General features: G+C 43.9%; 1 protein-coding gene across 1 annotated transcript in view; it reads left to right on the forward strand.

Moving 5' to 3' along the window:
• The window catches only part of RAD17 (RAD17 checkpoint clamp loader component), a 65,300-nt gene that overhangs the window by 36,462 nt on the left and 10,171 nt on the right, over nucleotides 1–18,667 (forward strand). Inside the window, exons 11-14 of the mRNA XM_082243680.1 lie at nucleotides 1,506–1,700; nucleotides 5,398–5,486; nucleotides 7,287–7,433; nucleotides 9,474–9,620. Of these exons, the coding sequence (XP_082099806.1) occupies nucleotides 1,506–1,700; nucleotides 5,398–5,486; nucleotides 7,287–7,433; nucleotides 9,474–9,620 (578 nt within the window). The remainder of the gene's footprint in view (nucleotides 1–1,505; nucleotides 1,701–5,397; nucleotides 5,487–7,286; nucleotides 7,434–9,473; nucleotides 9,621–18,667) is intronic.

The raw sequence follows: 18,667 nt of genomic DNA on the forward strand, positions 1-18,667 counted from the left end.
TTTTGGTTGTTCCGGCCATCCGCGTTTCAGCCCTTTCATAAAAATAAAAAAAAATAAAAGCAGTGAGCATAATGACACCAGCAGGTGGGCAAACCCAGGAACGCACTGATTTTTGTCTTAAAAGATTTCAGGAAATTGCTCTTGACTACCATGAGAGGATTTGCAGGTACTGTTGCAGTTTAGTTTGACTAAGAAGCAGTAGGAAGTAAATATGTCCTAATTGATCAGTTTTTTTTGGGGTGATGATTGTCCAGACCATAGTTGCTGATTGATGCTTGGAACTAAAAAGAGCTGACGCAACATAGTAGTTTAAAATGACACATAGAAATATACATACATATGTACACAAATAAGGGCTCAACAGATCCCAGGAGCCAGGTCACCATGGCGACTATAAACTGCATCCTGGCGTGCTGCGCTTTTGTCAGCCATCTGCCTCACACTTGCCGATAACCAGCTAATCTGTGATAGGGGACATTTACACAAATTATCAGTGCAGCCTATCAGTGCCCATCAGTATAGCCTCATCAGCACAAATCGGTGAAGAAGAAAAATTACCTTTTTGCAAAATTTTATAACCGTAATGAAGAAAAAGTGTTTTTTTTTTTTTTTTTTTTAATTTTCGTTATTTTTTATGTTTGTTTAGCAAAAAAAATAAAAAAAACCCTGTGGCGATTAAATACCACCCAAAGAAAGCTCTATTTGTGTGAAAAAAATATGATAATTTCATATAGGGTACAGTGTTGGATGACCGCATAATTGTCATTCAAAGTGTGGCAGCGCTAAAAGCTGAAAATTGGTCTGGGCAGGAAGGGGGTGAAAAAAGTCCCGTAGGCAAGTGGTTAAAAAAACAAGGTCCTAACTTTTTTAGCTGGCTCCTAGAGTCAAAGCAAATTTGTTAGGCCCCGACATAGAGCTTTCATGATACCTTGCAGAGACAGACGTTGTTTCTGAGTTTAGTAGTTTAGTAAAAGCAGTTGTTTTCTTAGTGGATAAGGTTGTAGAGCAAAATGTGTTACCGGTATCTTAAAAATGTATTGATTATAAACCCTAACTATGAGTTTGGCTTATTTGGTACCTTTTTTTTTATTTTGCTTTATAGCTGTTTGATAAGTGCAAACAAAGAATTGTTAAACCTATCCAGTGCTTTCCTGTGCACTCTGGAGATAAGGGGGAGGGAATGTTCTGTAGTCCAAACTCACATCTTGTCCAAGGGTGACAACACTGCCCCTCAATCTACAGTGACTGAGTATAGTCACTCTGATGGGAAGTGTGTTACTGGCAGAATCAGGTAAATAGCAAGGGGGGAAAAAAAACAAATGCAATCACCATACCATAGGACTGGTAAGCTACAGTACAATTACATTTTTTGTTTATGGGTTTAGATGCATTTAAATTATTTAAACTTCTTCTAGTCCATCAATGTCTGATTTTATTTATTTATTTATTTATTTTTTAATGAAGTAAACTGTAATGGATATGTAACTGTCATTGCTTTGTTGTAGACTCTTCCTTACCAAGTGACTTCTGGTCTAAAAAGAAAAGCAGATCAACAAAGTCAGATAAAACATCATCCAAAGGGAAGAGTAAAAAGAAATCTGAGAAAGTTATGGAAAACACAGATGATATCCAAGCCATTGGAGGAAAAGATGCTTCACTTTTCTTGTTTAGGGCATTGGGAAAAATACTTTACTGCAAAAGTAAGATCCGTTCATCTGTTAAGAATTATTCTGTAGTATGGTTCAGTTTTGTGTTCCCTCCATGTACTAACCTAACACTATATTACCAAAAGTATTGGTATGCCTGTCTTTACACTCACATGAACTTTAATGGCATCCCAGTCTTAGTCCGCAGGGTTCAATATTGAGTTGGCACATCCTTGGCAGCTATAACAGCTTCAACTCTTCTGGGAAGGCTGTCCACAAGGTTTAGGAGTGTGTCTTTGAGAATGTTTGACTATTCTTCCAGAAGCGCATTTGTGAGGTCAGGCACTGATGTTGGATGAGAAGGCCTGGCTTGCAGTCTCCATTCTAATTCATCCCAAAGGTGTTCTATCGGGTTGAGGTCACAACTCTGTTTAGGCCAGTCAAGTTCCTCCACCCTAAACTCGCTCATTCATGTCTTTATGGACCTTGCTTTGTGCACTGGTGCGCAGTCATGTTGGAACACAAAGGGGCCATCCCCAAACTGTTCCCACAAAGTTGGGAGCATGACATTTTGTAAGGTTCACATTAGGCCTAGTACACACCATGAGTTTTTTGCTGGGTTGAATGGAAAAAAAAGCTGACTGCTCCAGTTGGAGCCGCTGTACTATTCCCCGGCTGAGCTGTTGTGTTCTGGTTCTGACAGGGGGGTGCCTCTCCCTCCAGAACACTTCAGTCAATGCTCTTAGCCAAAGGCTGAGAGTGCTGATCGGGAACCTGACGGCTGCTGGTTTTCCAGCATGCACATCCGACAGAAGCCAGCCAAACTTCTGTCAGACCAGCTGCCATACACATGGGCCACATGTCGGCTGGTTTTTATTGAACTGTCCAATGTTGCCAGACATTCGGCCCGTGTGTACTAGGCTTTAGGAATATATACAGGAAGGACTACAAAGAGAGACATTTGGAAGTGTGGCTCAGAGGAAATAGACAGAATTTAAGACCTGACCTGGATAAAACCTTACCACTCTACCTAAAATTAAGAGGAACTTTGTTTTGGGCAGAGTAACCCTTGAACTTATAGTGAATCTGGTGATTTTAAATGCCTTAGATGGACTTATTCTTGGACTCCTGGTCTGAATATTTGCTCCAGAACAATGACATCCACACTTAGAGTGAATCTAAATAGGTTCATCTTCTTTGAAGCAGGACTAGCACGCAGACATAAAGTGGAACTTAAGTCCAGAATTGAATTGCTGGGAGTTAGTTTATTGCAAAAGAGATACGCAAAGTCTCCCAAAATTAAAAAATCCTTTCCCAGCGCTTCTAGCATTTTTTGTCTTAGAATGTATGCTGCACGCACTTAGCATAACATAGCCTTGACATGCGATCCTGGACAGTTTACTGAGACATTCTCTGTGGGGCTGCTGTTGCTTTGATTAGGTTTAGGTGGCAGATATTTCATGCTATATATGTAATTTCCTCTATATGGGGGCCAATAATAGAAGATTTTAGGACTTTATTCACACAAGTAATGGTCTGTACTACTATGTTGGAAATGCTTAGTATGTGCCATGGTGTTGTACTGGCTACTTAGTGCTGATGTTTTGTACTGTTTGGTTTGTGTGGCTTGGTTTTCATGCTGCAATTGTGGTTTTGTATTCATTGTTAAATGCAATAAAAAAAAAATGTATGCTGCATTGTATGCTAAGAATAGAGTTGGGTCTTCGGAATGATGTTACTCCTGCAAACATGCCAAGGACTTTATCAGTGGCCATTCACTTGAAAGCGTCTGGATGAAGCTACAGTGTAGATGGTGTCAGGCGGAGCGATGAATGTAAGCTGGACCTGCCACACAGTGGTGAGTTTGCATTTAAGTGGAGCTAAACCCATCTCCCCCCTCACAGCATTTGATTGGCTGCCAGAGTCCCTGTGAGAGGAAGAGAGGGGAGAGAAGACTGTAGGCAGGCACAGTGCTGGATCCCTGACAGACTCCGCTAAGTATTTAGAGAGGGGGGGGAGGGAAAGGGTTACTGGGGTGTTTTTTTACCTTCATGCAGGGAATGCATTAAGATAAAAAGAACCAAGCCTTTAAAACCACTTCCCAAAGTTTTACAATATTCAAGGCACAGCGTAAATTATAACTGTCACAGTTGCTTGTGCTCTCAACCGAACTGTCAAGCCATCAAATGGCTAGTGTCTTAACTTATCACATGTGAAGCACTATGGCAACTGCAGATCAAACAGAGAAACTAAGTTGGCACTTCCCTTGGCTGTAAAAGATAGGAGGGTTTGGGTTCACTTTAATGTTTAAAGCGAATTACCACCCAAAAGTGGAACTCCCGCTCATTTGCTCCCCCCCCCCTTCGGTGGCACATTTGGCCCCTTTCAGGGGGAGGGGGAACAGGTACCTGTTTTTGCCGCGGCGCCGTCCCTAGGAAGTTTGGTCCCCTCCTTCTTTCCCCGCCGCCAAGCCAATCCAAATGCGCAGCGCGCTTCGCGCATGCACGTTAGGGGCCTGCCCGTGAAGCCCCAAGGCTTCACTGCCAGGTTCCCTCACTGGCAATGGCGGCGGCAGCACCCGACAGCCAAAGGAAACATCGGCTGCGGTGCCGACATCGCTGGACTCCAGGACAGGTAAGTGTCCTAGTATTCAAAGTCAGCGGCTACAGTATGTGTAGCTGCTGACTTTTAATTTTTGGGGGGGGGGAGGGGCAGGAGTGAGGCTGGAACAACGCTTTAAGCATGCTGTGCATATTTTCACATTATGGCAAAAGCTCACCCACACACTTTGGAATTAGGTTTTACTTTAACAGAATAGCAGCTTTCACCAAAATCTATTAAGACGGCCATTAAACTTTATTATTGTGTTTTAAAGTATTATTCTTAAAGTGATTGTAAAGTCTTTTTTTTTTTTTTCAATAAAAATAACAAACATGTTTTATTTACCTGCTTTCTGTAATGTAATGGTTTTGCACAAAGCAGCCCAGATCCTCCTATTCTTGGGTCCCTCTTTGGCTCTCCTGGCCTCTCTCTCCTGTCGACTGACCCCAGAGCAAGCAGCTTGCTATGGGAACACCAAAGCCGAGCTGCAGCTCTGTGTATCCATTCAGACACGGAGCCGTGGTTCGGCCCCACCCCTTCTCTCTCCTGATTAGCTAACTGACTTTGATAGCAGCAGGAGCCAATCATGAGGGAGAGTCCTGGACGGCCGAGGCACTTGTGAACATCTATGGATAAAGATGGGCTCAGGTAAGTATTAGGGGGGCTGAGGTGGGCTGCTGCACACAGAAGGCTTTTTATCTTAATGCATACAATTCATTAAAATAAAAAACCTTCTGACTTTACAACCATTTTAAGTTAATTCAGTCCTCTGATATTTGGATTCTACTACAGATAACCTGTTCTGAGGGATATATCAAGGCTGCCATTGCTAGCCTCATTCTGAAAATGCTAATTGCTTGGCAGCACATGGCTTAATTTCTGACTCTGACCTGAAAGAAGCATGCGGGAAGAAAAGTCAAACCTGAATTGAATGGAGCTGACATTTTACAAGGAAAGTGTAGCAATTGCAGCTTTTGTATTTCCTCATTACAAGTTTCCTTTAACATCCACTATTGCATTTCCGTCTTGTGTGTTTTATGTTTGTTTCCATACTTATGTGTGTGTATGTAATCTGTATAGTGTATTTACATCATACTGTGTGTGTAATAAATATAAATACATTTATTTTTACTACTGCTTTTTTTCTTAGGAGAAACACCAACCCCTGACTCCGATTTCCAAAAATTGCCAGCACACTTGTCTCAACACGATAGAGATCTGCTGCTTGTCCTTCCTGAGGTGAGCCTGCATTGTAGAGTAAAGATAATTGTGGTTTAAGGGGTTGATTTACTAAAACTGCAGAGTGCAAAATTTGGTGCAGTTCTGCATAGAAACCAATCGGCTTTCAGGTTTATTGTCAAAGCTTAATTGAACAAGCTGAAATTAGAAGCTGATTAACTACAATGCAGAGTTGCACCAGATTTTGCACTATCCAGTTTTAGTAAATCAATCCCTAAGTCTGTTCTCTTTATGTCTTACACTTACCTTCACCCCATACCTATCAGAGGCACTACTACTTAGCGCTATTAAGCCCAAAACCAAAAATGAATGCAGCTTACCAATCCTTAGATGTGGTGGCAATATTTGTTTTCTTTTTCAGGTTTTTCCTTCTGTTTAACTGGTAATGTGGCCAGTAACACACTTCCTGTATTAGAGTGCCTCCACTCTGGATAAAGAAGCACTGATGGGAACCTTTGGACAGCAGCATTGTCAGTCGGGGGGAGAGAATGTTAGTTGGACTAGCAGATTTATATACACTAAGCAAATTGAAGCTGAAATGTCAGTAGTAAATGGTTTGTCTCAACCCTGTAACAGATACCCCTGCAGGAGAGCTTGTACTTTTTGAAAAACAGATTTACTGGCCATATCACCAAAAATAAAAATAAAGGAAAGAAAGCCTACAAAAAAACGAATGCAGCCATCACATGTAAGGATTGGTAAGCAGCAAAATAATGTTTGCTTTTGGGTTTAGCACAACTTTAACCCTTATTCTTAAGTTTTTTTTCAGATATATCTAAACAGAAAAAGTCTTAAATATCAATTCAGATGTAACTCTGGTCTTTTGGAGTATCGGCTACAAATTGTCCCATGATACTTTCAAGAGGGGGAAATAAATGTGCTTATTTTAAATAAATATACTTGGTTAGTCATCAGAAATTCTGCCGCTTTCTTAAGTTTTATATTTGGCCAAAGTGGTGGATTCTTCAGTATATGGTGGTAGTGTGGGGTGAATTTACCTAATATACAGATTTGATTTGTTGCACATAGTTTACATATATAACACGACTGTACAAAAAACTGATTTTCCGCAAAGGGAAAACTATCCTAGAAAATAAAGACTAACCAACAGTATGATTTTTTTAATGCAGTGTAATATTTTAGGTTTTGCACCAAGCACTTGTCTAAGGCTCTTGTCATGTATAGGTGTTTGTTTTATTTATAGAAGAGAGAGAATATATTTAATTTGATTATGATCATTCAAACAATTACTGTGTGTCTGTTCAGTGTATGAAAAGACCTTCTTTTTCCAGCCTTTCTAAAGCCGGGTACACACAGTTTTTTTTTTTTTTTTTTCATGCAATCTAAAAAAATTGACAGCTCAGGTCGGAGACACTGTACTAACCTTGTGTTCTGACAGGGGGGCGGCTCCCCACCAGAACACTCCGATCAGTGCTTTCTGCCGAACGGCTGGCTCCTGTTTGTACAGACCGACATACAAACAGGCCGGGAAATTTCTCTCGACCTTCTGCCCGTGTGGAGAGGGTTTAAGACTAGCAGTATGTTCTGTTTTTGATTGTATGCTTTATGCCCCATACACACGTGCAGATTATCTGCAGACTTTTGTCTGCAGACTTACCTTTTATATGTAGTGCAAGGGCCTGCCGGATTGCATACAAATTGAAAGTTTTTAGGTTTGACCTCATATTATATGGTTTTGGTAAGTCTGCAGACAAAAGTCTGCAGATAATCTGCACGTGTGTATGGGGCATTAGAGTTGCCACTGTCCCTTAAACCTTTACCCTTTGTTTCTTTACTCAGGTTGTTGTAGAGAAATCACATATGCGAAGTGAGCTGTTCAATCTCTATCTTCACCAAAACTATCTCGACTTTTTCTCGGATATTGATGATGTTGTCCGAGCCAGCGAGTACTTTAGTACAGCAGACGTTCTTAGCGGGGACTGGAATGTAAGGAGCTTAATCTAAATCAATTTAGTGTTTTCACATTCTTACTCTAAATGATAACGATTAAAAGTTTTAGCTTTACATACACTTTGTGCCAGTTTATGTGAAGTTTACCATACAGAATAATATACTGCCTGCTGTAGGGATGCCAAGATTCACAGTAGAGTTCCACATCCTGCGGCCTTTTGCACTTATAGGGCAATGGAACTCTTCTGTGAATCCTAAATCTGCGTGGGTTGGAGGAAAGGACACTGACAAAAAAAACCTGGCAGGGTTCGAATGCTGCCCTTGCCACAGGAAACCTTATCCACTTTTGGGTAATGTTACCCTAAAACCTAAAAATTAGTATGGTTTCCTGTGGTAGTAAGGTGGCTCTAGGTTGACAATATTCTGTTGTCAAAGCATGTTGAATATAGAATTATAATTTGTAAAAGGGGACTTTATAGGTGTTTCGTCTTGTGTGGGTATTGTATGATATATAATTACACTTTTAGCCACTTGAGAATTTTGAACGTAAGGCTGGCCAGGCATGGGGCAGTTTTTTTCATTCAACCAGCAAGTTGCACAAAAGAAAATGAGACGGTTCCGCCATAAACATACTTGATGTGCATGGGGAAATCCTTCCCGCTGTGTCTGTATTCTGACAATGCGGAGACTTCCCTGCCATTCAGTTGATCAAGAGAAAATCTTCCAACAGGTTGGTTGTACACCAGTCAATGGATAGGTCAACTTGCGTATAACCGCCATGCAGCTTGCTATGGGGCATCGGAGCTGAGTCACAGTTCCCTGTGTTTATTCAGACACTGAGCCTCACCCCCCCTCCGCTGATTGCCTAGTTGGCTTTGATTGACTTGGAGCCAATGGTGCCGCTGCTGTGTCAAAGGCCAATCAGGAGGGATAATCTCAGACCACTGAGACCCTCGTGGACATGGCTGGACAGAGAGGGACCTCAGGTAAGTATTAGGGGGGCTGAGGGGGGCTGCTGCACACAGAAGGCCTTTTGTCTTCATGCATAGAATGCATGAAGATAAAAAAACCTTCTGATTTTACAACCCCCTTTAATCAACCCTAATAATTAATTTCTCCTCTTCTTCCCTTTCTACAGATTTTTTTTTTCTAATTTTACCATTTATGTAACTCCCCCCCAAAAAAGTGCAACATTTTAAAAATACATTTTTTGTTTCATTTGCAAACCACTTTGCTTTGCTACCCACCAAAACATCACTTTATTGCCAATTTAAACTGGACAAAACCATAGAATAAAATGTGCGTGTGTAAAAGAAAGCTGTGTGTGTGTGTGTATGTGTATGTATATGTGTGTGTGTGTATATTGTTATTAGTATTATTTTATTTATTTTTTTTTTGAATGCAGGTTGAAATAGTACTTTTTTTTTTTTTCTTTTTTCCCCTGTAGATTAGAATAGGAAATAAAATATTTTTTGCAAGGCCGCCTAGTTTGTCTCCATTATTACAATGTATGTATGTATTACTTTAAGGCTCATAATGTAAATGTAAAAACTAGGGGTATATTGGTACCCTGAAGAGCTGAAGCGATTAAACTGATTGTAAAGTTTTTTTTTTTTTTAAATAACATGTTCTACTTACTTGCACAGAGTGGCCCGAACCTCCTCTTCTTGGTGCGCCCCCCTATAGGAAACTGCTTCCAATGGTGGTGCACCTGCTAGCTCGCTCCCAAGTTGGGCTGTGTGGGTCTTTTGACACATCTCGGTCCTGTCCCCTGCTCCCACTCCACTGGATTTGACTGAAAGCAGCAGGAGCCAATGGCTTCTGCTGTTGCCTGTCAGTACCCCTGTGAAGAAGGAGAGGAGAGAAGACTGCAGCCAGGCACAGTGCTGGCTCAATCTAGGAGTCAAGTGTTTAGAGAGGGGTAGGAGGGCACAGCAAGTCCTGAAACAGGGAATTCTTTAAGGTTCCAAAAAAAAGTTTTATTTTTAGAACCACTTTAATTAATCTAAATTTAAGCCGATATAACTCAATATGTCAGATGTTCATGTTTCCCGTTTTATTTATTTTTTTCTGCAGTCTCGGACAACCCTCAATGTATACAGCTCATCAGTGGCCTGCAGAGGAGTTATACATTCCAACAGCTCCAGGGCTTTTGCCAACAGTCAGTCAGGAGTTGGATTTCGGCCTCTTCACAAACCACAATGGCTTTTGGCTAATAAAAAGGTACTTAGAATAATTATTTTATTAAATGTTTTCCCATTAAAGCTGTATAGTTTTACATTTCAGCAATCGTTCTCTAAATACATGCATGATTCCTCTTAAAGTGGAACTGCACTGCATCTGAGCACCACAAACCAAAAATGCTATTTAATTATTTTTAACATTCAAAGCAAACTTTCCATCCATCCATGTCTCCATTCTTGAAAAACAAGAAAAGCGCTCTGGGTGCAGACTGCTTTAATAAAAGTAAACATTAGGTCATGGACAAGTGTGTACAGGATCCACCGGGTGGTGCCATTCCTCTGTTGAAAGTACGGTATGCCACACTTGTCCATGACCTAATGTTTGTGAGTTGCTGCTTATCTTAATTTTAATTACTTTTATTAAAGCAGTCTGCACCCTGAGCGCTTTTCTTGTTTATGTTTTTCATGTTGCTCCAGAGTTCCTCCTTCATCTCTGATCAAAAGCTGCCAGGTACAGCAGGACTGTTTTTATCACATCGTTTGATTGCTTTATTAGACTTCTTTTAAACAAAAGACTCCCCCATTGGACTTCTATTGTTCATTTTAATACATCATGTGATGCGGATGGATTTCTTAGCGCTTATATAGTTGTGTTTTTTATGTCTCCATTCTTGTCTTTGCTTAGAAATCATTTTGAAAAACACCCCCTTGCATTTCTGGCAGTGGCCATCTTGAGTAAGGGCAGATGATTCATGTATCATTTACTTCCTGGAATCCATTTGGCTTTAGTTTAGGGATAGGCAGAGCTTAGAACCCTCCCTCCCCTCCTTAAGGCTGCTGGGATGTATGACCTCATTTGCCTAGGCATAGAAAACCAGGAAGTAACTAAAGTAATGTAAAAATGATCTACTTTCCTATCTATTTACTAATTCTAGCAGCATAAGGACTAAAAATAGTTGATGTTGATTGAGGGAGTGAAGTTCCGCTTTAAGGGCCAGGCCTATTTCTGACACTTGTTTACACATTAAAATCAGTATTTTTTGCTAGAAAATTTCTTAGAACCCCCAAACATTATATATATATATATATATATATATATATATATATATATATATATATATATATATATATATATATATATATAATATACACACGCTTTAAACCTTTCTACAGATTACCAGTTTAGAGTTACAGAGAGGGTCTAGTGCTAGAATTATTGCTCTAACTCCAACGATCGTGGCGATGCCTCACTTGTGTGGTTTGAATGCCGTTTACATATGTGGGTGTTGCATATGTGCTTCTGAGTGCGAGCTCGGAAAGAAGGGGCGCTTTACATTTTTTTTTTTTTTTTCTTATTTATTTTATTTTATTTTTACATTGACCCTTTAAAAAAAATAAAATAAATAAATACATTTTGATAATTTTTCTCTTCCGCCCGGTCGCCATCTTTGGTGTGGCAAGGTGTTTTATACATGTGTTCGGCGGCCATTTTCCCGGAGCCTCCCATTGAGTTCTATAGGCAACCATTTTTCCTTAGCCCGAATTCTATTTATCCTCTAGCGGTGTGACATCACTTCCTCTCTTCATGCAGCCAGATCGTTCAGCAAGCGTGGTAACTGTATAGCTACACTTCTGGGGGTCTTCTCAGTCGGAAGGGGAGGCGGGGGATGATTCCCCCTCTGGGACAGCCAGAGAACGCGCTGCTATGTCGGCGCTTATTACCTCTGTTAAGGATACACTACATTTAGAAGATGAGCCCAACCCGCCGGGTAAGCGGTCTTCTTTTGGGACCCGTAGAACCCAGAAAGCGGCACAAGTGTTTCCTTGCCCCGCTGAGTTTCACAAAATGGTGAACGAACAATGGCGCAATTTGAAGCGCAATTTTGTGGTACCTAAATGGTTTTAGCTCCGTTATCCATTTGCGTCTCCTACGGATTCGTGCTGGTCCGTGGCCCCTAAAGTGGATCACACGGTGTCCAGGTTGAACAAGGCCACTCTTATGCCCGCGGAGGATTCTCCGGTGTTTAGGGACCCTACGGATAGGTGGATGGAATCTCTTGCTCACCACTCCTATATGGTAGCGGGTTCCTTGATGAAACCTATTTTCGCCTCCGTCATGGTGTCTCAGGCTGTGGTAGATTGGGCCAAGGTGCTCAGATGCACCCTTGTGGTTGATTCCGCCCTTCCTGCTACTTTGGAGATAGTGGACCAGATTATTCAGGCTGTTCTGTTCCTGTGTGACGCAGCCTTGGATGAGGCCCCTTTGGCCGCACGACTGTCTGCTGTCGCGGTGCTAACCCGTCGTTTGGTATGGCTGAAGAGCTGGTTGGCTGACCAGACTTCCAGAAAGACGGTGTCTGACATCCCTTATCCGGGGAATCGCCTTTTTGGGAACTCCCTGGACGAATTGGTTAAAGGGGTCACTGGGGGCAAGAGCACTCTGCTGCTCCATAATCCCAAGGGTAAGTTTTTCCATGGTAAGCGGGGCCCTTCCTTTAAACTAAATCAGGGGTCCTTTTGTGCCTTCAAGGCACAGGACAAGGGCAAATCCTTCAAAGGCCATGGTGGCCAGAAGAAGCCTTGGGCGGGCAAGTCAAAAGCTGCCCAGTCCGCCTCGACCTGAAGGGATGCCCTCACCCGTTCCAGGAGTGGGGGGACGTCTGCGCGGTTTTCTCGAACCTTGGCTGCTCCGGATTCCAGACAGGTGGGTTCAGGAAATCATTCGATCAGGTTACAAGATCGAATTCCTTTCGCGTCCAGCGGACAGATTCTTTCCCTCAAATCTTCGTTTGACCCCAGATCGTTTACAAGATCTTCATCGGGCAGTTCTTCTGGATCTCCTCGCCCAGGGAGTAATCGTCCCGGTGCCGCATCGGGACAGATTTCGGGGGTTTTACTTGAATCTGTTCACTGTGCCCAGAAAGGAGGGTAAGGTACGTCCGATTCTGGACTTGAAAGCTCTGAGCCGCTTCGTGCAGGTTCAAAAATTCCGCATGGAATCCCTCCGCTCGGTGGTGGCCTCCCTGAGCCCGGGAGTTTTCCTGGCTTCTATCGATCTCAAGGATGCGTATCTACACATCCCCATATTCGAGGGTCATCAGAGATACCTCCGATTCGCAATCGCGGAGGAACACTATCAGTTTGTGGCGTTACCTTTCGGTTTCGCTTCGGCTCCAAGGGTGTTTACCAAAGTGTTGGCTCCTGTTCTGGCCCTGTTACGGGCGCAGGGAACTGCGATCTTGGGATATCTGGACGATCTCCTGTTAAGATCGAATGCCAACCAGTGTCTGTTATGCAATCTGTCAACTACGGTTCAGACGCTCCAGGAGTTCGTGTGGACCATCAACGTTCAGAAGTTGACCTTGTCTCCTTCTGTTCGCCTCCCTTACTTGGGGATGGTCCTGGATTCCGCCCAAGCAAAAGTCTTTCTGCCGGAGGACAAGCTCCGGACTCTACAGAACGAGGTCAGGTCCCTCAGGGACAACGAATCCTCATCGTTCAGGACCTGCATGCGGTCCTTGGGATTGATGGTGTCGGCCTTCGAGGCGATACCGTTTGCACAGTTCCACACACAATCTCTGCAAGCGGAGATTCTGGCCAGGTGGAACAAGCATCCTCATTCCTTGGAAAGGAGGATCTCTTTGAGCCACTAAATCAGAGCGGATCTTCCTTGGTGGCTCCAGTCTCCGGCTCTGACGGAGGGGAAATCCTTCCGGCCGTTGTTGTGGACGGTGGTCACCACAGACGCCAGCTTGTCGGGCTGGGGTGGAGTTCTGGGCACGCTGTCTGCCCAGGGCACTTGGTCGGAGGAGGAATCCTCCCTGCCAATAAACATCTTGGAACTGCGAGCGATCAGACTGTGCTTGCTCCGTTGGTCGGATCATCTTCGGGGCCGCCCTGTGTGGGTGCAGCCGGATCCCCGGATGCGGATCTGTTCGCGTCCCGGCTAAACAACAAGATGGGAAGGTTTGTGGCAAGAATGCGTGATCCTCTGGCAGATACCTCGGAATCAGTATCTTATGATTTATGCCTCCCCCCCCCCCCCCTCTTCAGTTGTTGTCCAGGTTCCTTCACAGGCTGGTCTTGGAACCGAAGTTGGAGATTCTGGTGGCCCCGGACTGGCCGCCCCGGTCTTGGTACGCGGACATCATGCAACTGGTTGTCGAACCTCCATGGCGGCTCCTGTTACGAGACGATCTACTGTCTCAGGGGGCGATCTTCCATCCTGCTTTACAGTCGCTGGCTTTAACGGGGTGCCTGTTGAAAGCCAGGTCCTGAGAGATCGGGGTCTCTCGTCGGCAGTCATTCCTACCCTGCTCAAGGCTAGGAAGGCCTCGTCCGGTAAAATCTATTACCGTACCTGGAAGGCTTATTTTGCCTGGTGTGAATCCAGGGGCGTCCATCCTCGCTCTTTTTCGGGGGAAAGGGTGTTGGCCTTCCTGCAATCTGGTGTAGACCAGCGTCTTGCGCTGACCACGATTGAGGGTCAGTTGTTTGCACTGGCAATCCTTTTCCAGCGCCCCTTGGCGTCAAACTCTTTGATACGCACCTTTATTCAAGGGGTGCATCATTTGGCTCCTCCTCGGAGGGCGCCTTTACCTCCTTGGGACCTGAATTTGGTCCTGTCAGTTTTGCAATGTCCTCCCTTTGAGAACATCAGGGAGATTCCTCTGCCTGTGCTGTCACGGAAGGTTGCTTTTCTGGTGGCGATCACATCTGCCCGCAGAGTGTCGGAGTTAGCGGCCCTGTCTTGCCACTCCCCTTACCTGATTGTTCATAGGGATAAGGTGGTCTTGCGACCTAACTAAACGTTACTTACTAAGGTGGTTTCCGAGTTTCACCTTAACGAGGATATTGTCTTGCCTTCGCTATGTGTGAATCCTAAGCATCCTAAGGAGTTTGCCTTGCATTCCTTGGATGTAGTCCGGGTGATCAGGGTGTACATGTTGTCTACTGAATCCTTTAGGAAGTCTGATTCCCTTTTTGTCCTTCCCGAGGGCCCTCGGAAGGGTATGGCTGCTTCTGCGGCAACCATTTCAAAATGGATCAGACAGACGATTGTACAGGCCTATTCTATTAGGGAACGGGTACCGCCCTTCCCTGTCAAAGCGCACTCTACCAGAGCAGTGAGTGCGTCCTGGGCCTTCCGGCATCAAGCTTCGGGGGCCCAGGTGTGCAAGGCGGCGACTTAATCGTCCGTGCACAACTTTTCCAAATTTTACAAACTTGACGTTTTGGCATCAGCAGATGCCTCCTTTGGCCGCAAAGTCCTGTGCGCGGCCGTGCCTTGAGGGGGACATGGCGTTTGCCCGTCCCTGTCTGTTGGGGTGTTTTCCCCCTTTGTTTGATTTGCTTTCCTGGGTTTGTTGCTCCTGTTGAGCTTTCTTGTTACCCAGAGTTTACCTTTTTGGTTCAGATAAGGTTCCTTTCTCTGACCTGGGTGCTGCGTTGCCTTTGTGACGGTTGCGCTTCCCACCCCTCATGTCTACACTGCTTTGGGACATCCCATTGGTGAAGACTATATGAGGGGCGGCGACTGTCAGAGGACGTAAGAGAAAATTAAATTTTTTTGTAAAATCTTACCGTTAAATTTCTTTTCTCTGAGTCCTCTGACAGTCGCCGCTCTTTTGGGGTTTTTGGACCGTGAATATAAATAAAACAGAAGAAAGGCTGAGACTGTAGCCCCAGCACAGGGAAGCCTATCTTACTCCTAACTAGGCAGAAGACAAACTGAGTTGGGAATGCATTGGTGAAGACTATATGAGGGGCGGTGACTGTCAGAGGAATTTTTACGGTAAGATTTTACAAGAATTCTGTTTTATTCCTATTACAAGGAATGTAAGCATCCCTTGTAATAGAAATAAGCAGGACAGGGCCTCTTTAACCACTTAACGATCGGAAGGTTTTACTCCCTTAATGACCAGGCCATTTTTCACGATACGGCACTGCGTTACTTTAACTGACAATTGCGCGGTCGTGCGGCACTGTACCCAAATAAAATTGTTGTCCTTTTTTCCCCACAAGTAGAGCTTTCTTTTAGTGGTATTTGAGCACCTCTGCGGTTTTTATTTTTTTGCGCTACAAACAAAAAAAGAGCCACAATTCTGAAAAAAAAAAAAAAAAACAATATTTTTTACATTCTGCTATAAACCATTCCGTATAAAAAAAAAAAAAATTAAAAAAATCAAAAGTTTTCATCAGTTTAGGCCAATATGTATTCTCCTAGATATTTTTGGTAAAAAAAATTCCCACTAAAGGTATATTGATTTGGTTTGCGCAAATGTTATCGCGTCTACAGACTAGGGGATATATTTTATATAATTTTTATTTTATTTTTTTTTTTTTTACTAGTAATGGCGGCGATCAGTGATTTTAATGGGACTGCGACATTGCGGTGGACAGCTCGGACACTTAACTGACACTTTTGAGGGGACCAGTGACATTACTTCAATAATCAGTGCTAAAAATATGCATGGTTACTGTACTAATGACACTGGCAGGGAAGGGGTTAACACCAGGGGCGCTCGAAGGGTTAAGTGTGCTCCTAGAGAGAGCTTTCTAACTGTATGGGGGATCGACTCACTGGATGAACACAGAGATCTGTGTTCCTAAATAGGAGGAAACAGGATCCCTGTGTTCATCTCTGACAGAACAGTGGTCTGCTGTTTTTACATAGGCAGACCGTCGTCCTATCTCAATAGGGAGCGATCATGGGTGGCCAGTGGACATCGCGTCCGCTGATTGGCTCCCCCTCTGGCCATTCGGCGAATGTGCGCGCCTCTGGCAGCTCATGCACGCTCCCACTATCTAGTACACGAAGCGACATGTAGGTACAACGTCTCGCATAATAGAGCCGACCTGCTGCTGTAAAACTACAGCGGCTGGTCAGCAAGTGGTTTAATGTGAGATCTGGGGTCAAAAAGCAATAAAAAAAAAAAAAATATTGCCCCCCCCCCCCAATAAAAAGTTGGAGCATATAAGGCTGGAAGGCGGAAGTGACGTTTGACATCTCTCCGGTCTTGCCCTCATTCGACATCCTGCCCATCCGCACAGGGGGTCAGATCGTTTTTCTTGCTGCCGACCACTCCGGTAAGTGGGGAAAATGACCGGGAAGCAACGGGAGGGGGTTGGGCACCTCTCCCGCTGCCCATAAAAGTGATCCCGTGGTGAATCTGCTGCTGGGACCACTTTTATGTTAAAGCGGACTGCCTGCTGTGTAAAGATATACTGGGGTTATGGTAGCGATCTGCTGCCATAACCCCAGTATTTAACGTCAAAGTGGCAACATAAATACACAATGAGCGGTCCAGAAGTGGTCAACTAGAAATCGTATCCATCACATTTTAATGGATTAAGTGAACCACATTTCTTATTTTGGAAGTCCTATTCCTGATACTTCTGAAATGTTTATTATTTCAGCACTAATTTCCACTATAATTCTTAGCCTGATATATTTTAATATGACCGCTCTGAATGGTAGATCTTGCTTATTAATTTCTTCTGTCAATGACAACAAAAAAACATAATCGTGTGTCAGACTAGCCATTAAGCCTACCCGATCATCCTCTGTATGCAAGCCACAAGCAAATTATATACAAACTGTTTGTTTTTTATTGCATTTCATGTATACTAGAACTTATACATTCGTGTGTGTGTGTGTGTGTTTGTTATATATTCACATTCTTGGTTATATATGCAATATGTATGGGTGGTGGTGCTACTCTGGATGTGGAGTCTAACTATTAGCCTTGTTGATATATGGTGTACACATATACAAAATCCTTATGCAAATACCGCCGGCACGCGCCGGCGTATAACACGCACCTAAATTTTAGGGCAGAAATTTCAGGAAAAAAGCTGAAATTTAAAATAAACAGCTTTGAACTCAGAATTTTTTTTGTAAAATTAAATGTAGTCTTACCAGTGCCCACGAATGCAGCCTCATCAGCGCAGTGTCCATACATGCAGCCTCGCCAGTGCCCATACATGCAGCCTCGCCAGTGCAGTGCCCATATATGCAGCATCGCCAGCACCAGTGCCCATAATTGCAGCCTCGCCAGCGCAGTGCCCATACATGCAGCCTCGCCAGCGCAGTGCACATACATGCAGCCTCGCCAGCGCAGTGCACATACATGCAGCCTCGCCAGCGCAGTGCACATACATGCAGCCTCGCCAGCGCAGTGCACATACATGCAGCCTCGCCAGCGCAGTGCTCATACATGCAGCCTCGCCAGTGCCCATAATTGCAGCCTCGCCAGCACCCATAATTGCAGCCTCGCTAGCGCCCATAATTGCAGCCTCGCTAGTGTCAGTGCCCATTCATGCAGCTAGTGCCAGTGCCCATTCATGCAGCTAGTGCCAGTGCCCATTCATGTAGCTAGTGCCAGTGCCCATTCATGTAGCTAGTGCCAGCGCCCATTCATGTAGCTAGTGCCAGCGCCCATTATTGCAGCCTCGCCAGCGCCCATTATTGCAGCCTCGCCCCTTGTCCAGAAAGCAGTCAGCGCCGAAAGGTAGAAGGGGGCGGCCGGCGCCGAGGAGAAGAAAGGACTCGCTGTTATCGGAAGTCCCGGCGCCTATGATTGACGTCGGCATAGGAGGCGGGACTTCCGATGACAGCGCGTCCTCTCTTCTCCTCGGCGCCGCCCGTCCCCTTCTACCTCTCGGCGCTGACTGCTTTCTGGACTTTTTTTTTTTTGTTATATCGGCGTATAACACGCAGTGCTACTTTTTCCTCCATTTTTAGGAGGAAAAAGTGCGTGTTATACGCCGATAAATACGGTATGTGAAAATATTTAAAAATGTAAATAAATATCAATATGAATATAAAGGTGCTGGTGACCAACCAGTAAAAATCCAACAGAATAAATTAATACACCAATATAAGTGACATTAGTGTAGTGAATTGAATCTATATAAGTTTTTATAAAGGTGACTTAGTGCAGTGAATCAATAAAAATAAAATTGATATAAATATTATAAACAATATTATGTAGAGTGCACTAGTGCCATGTGCAATACAATAAACCAATAGTCCTTCTTCTCAATCTCAATAAGGTGCACTTTTGCAAGTGCTCAGTTCAGAGG

This window comes from Pelophylax lessonae (assembly GCF_965119305.1).
Source record: "Pelophylax lessonae genome assembly, chromosome: 1".
NCBI lineage: Eukaryota > Metazoa > Chordata > Amphibia > Anura > Ranidae > Pelophylax > Pelophylax lessonae.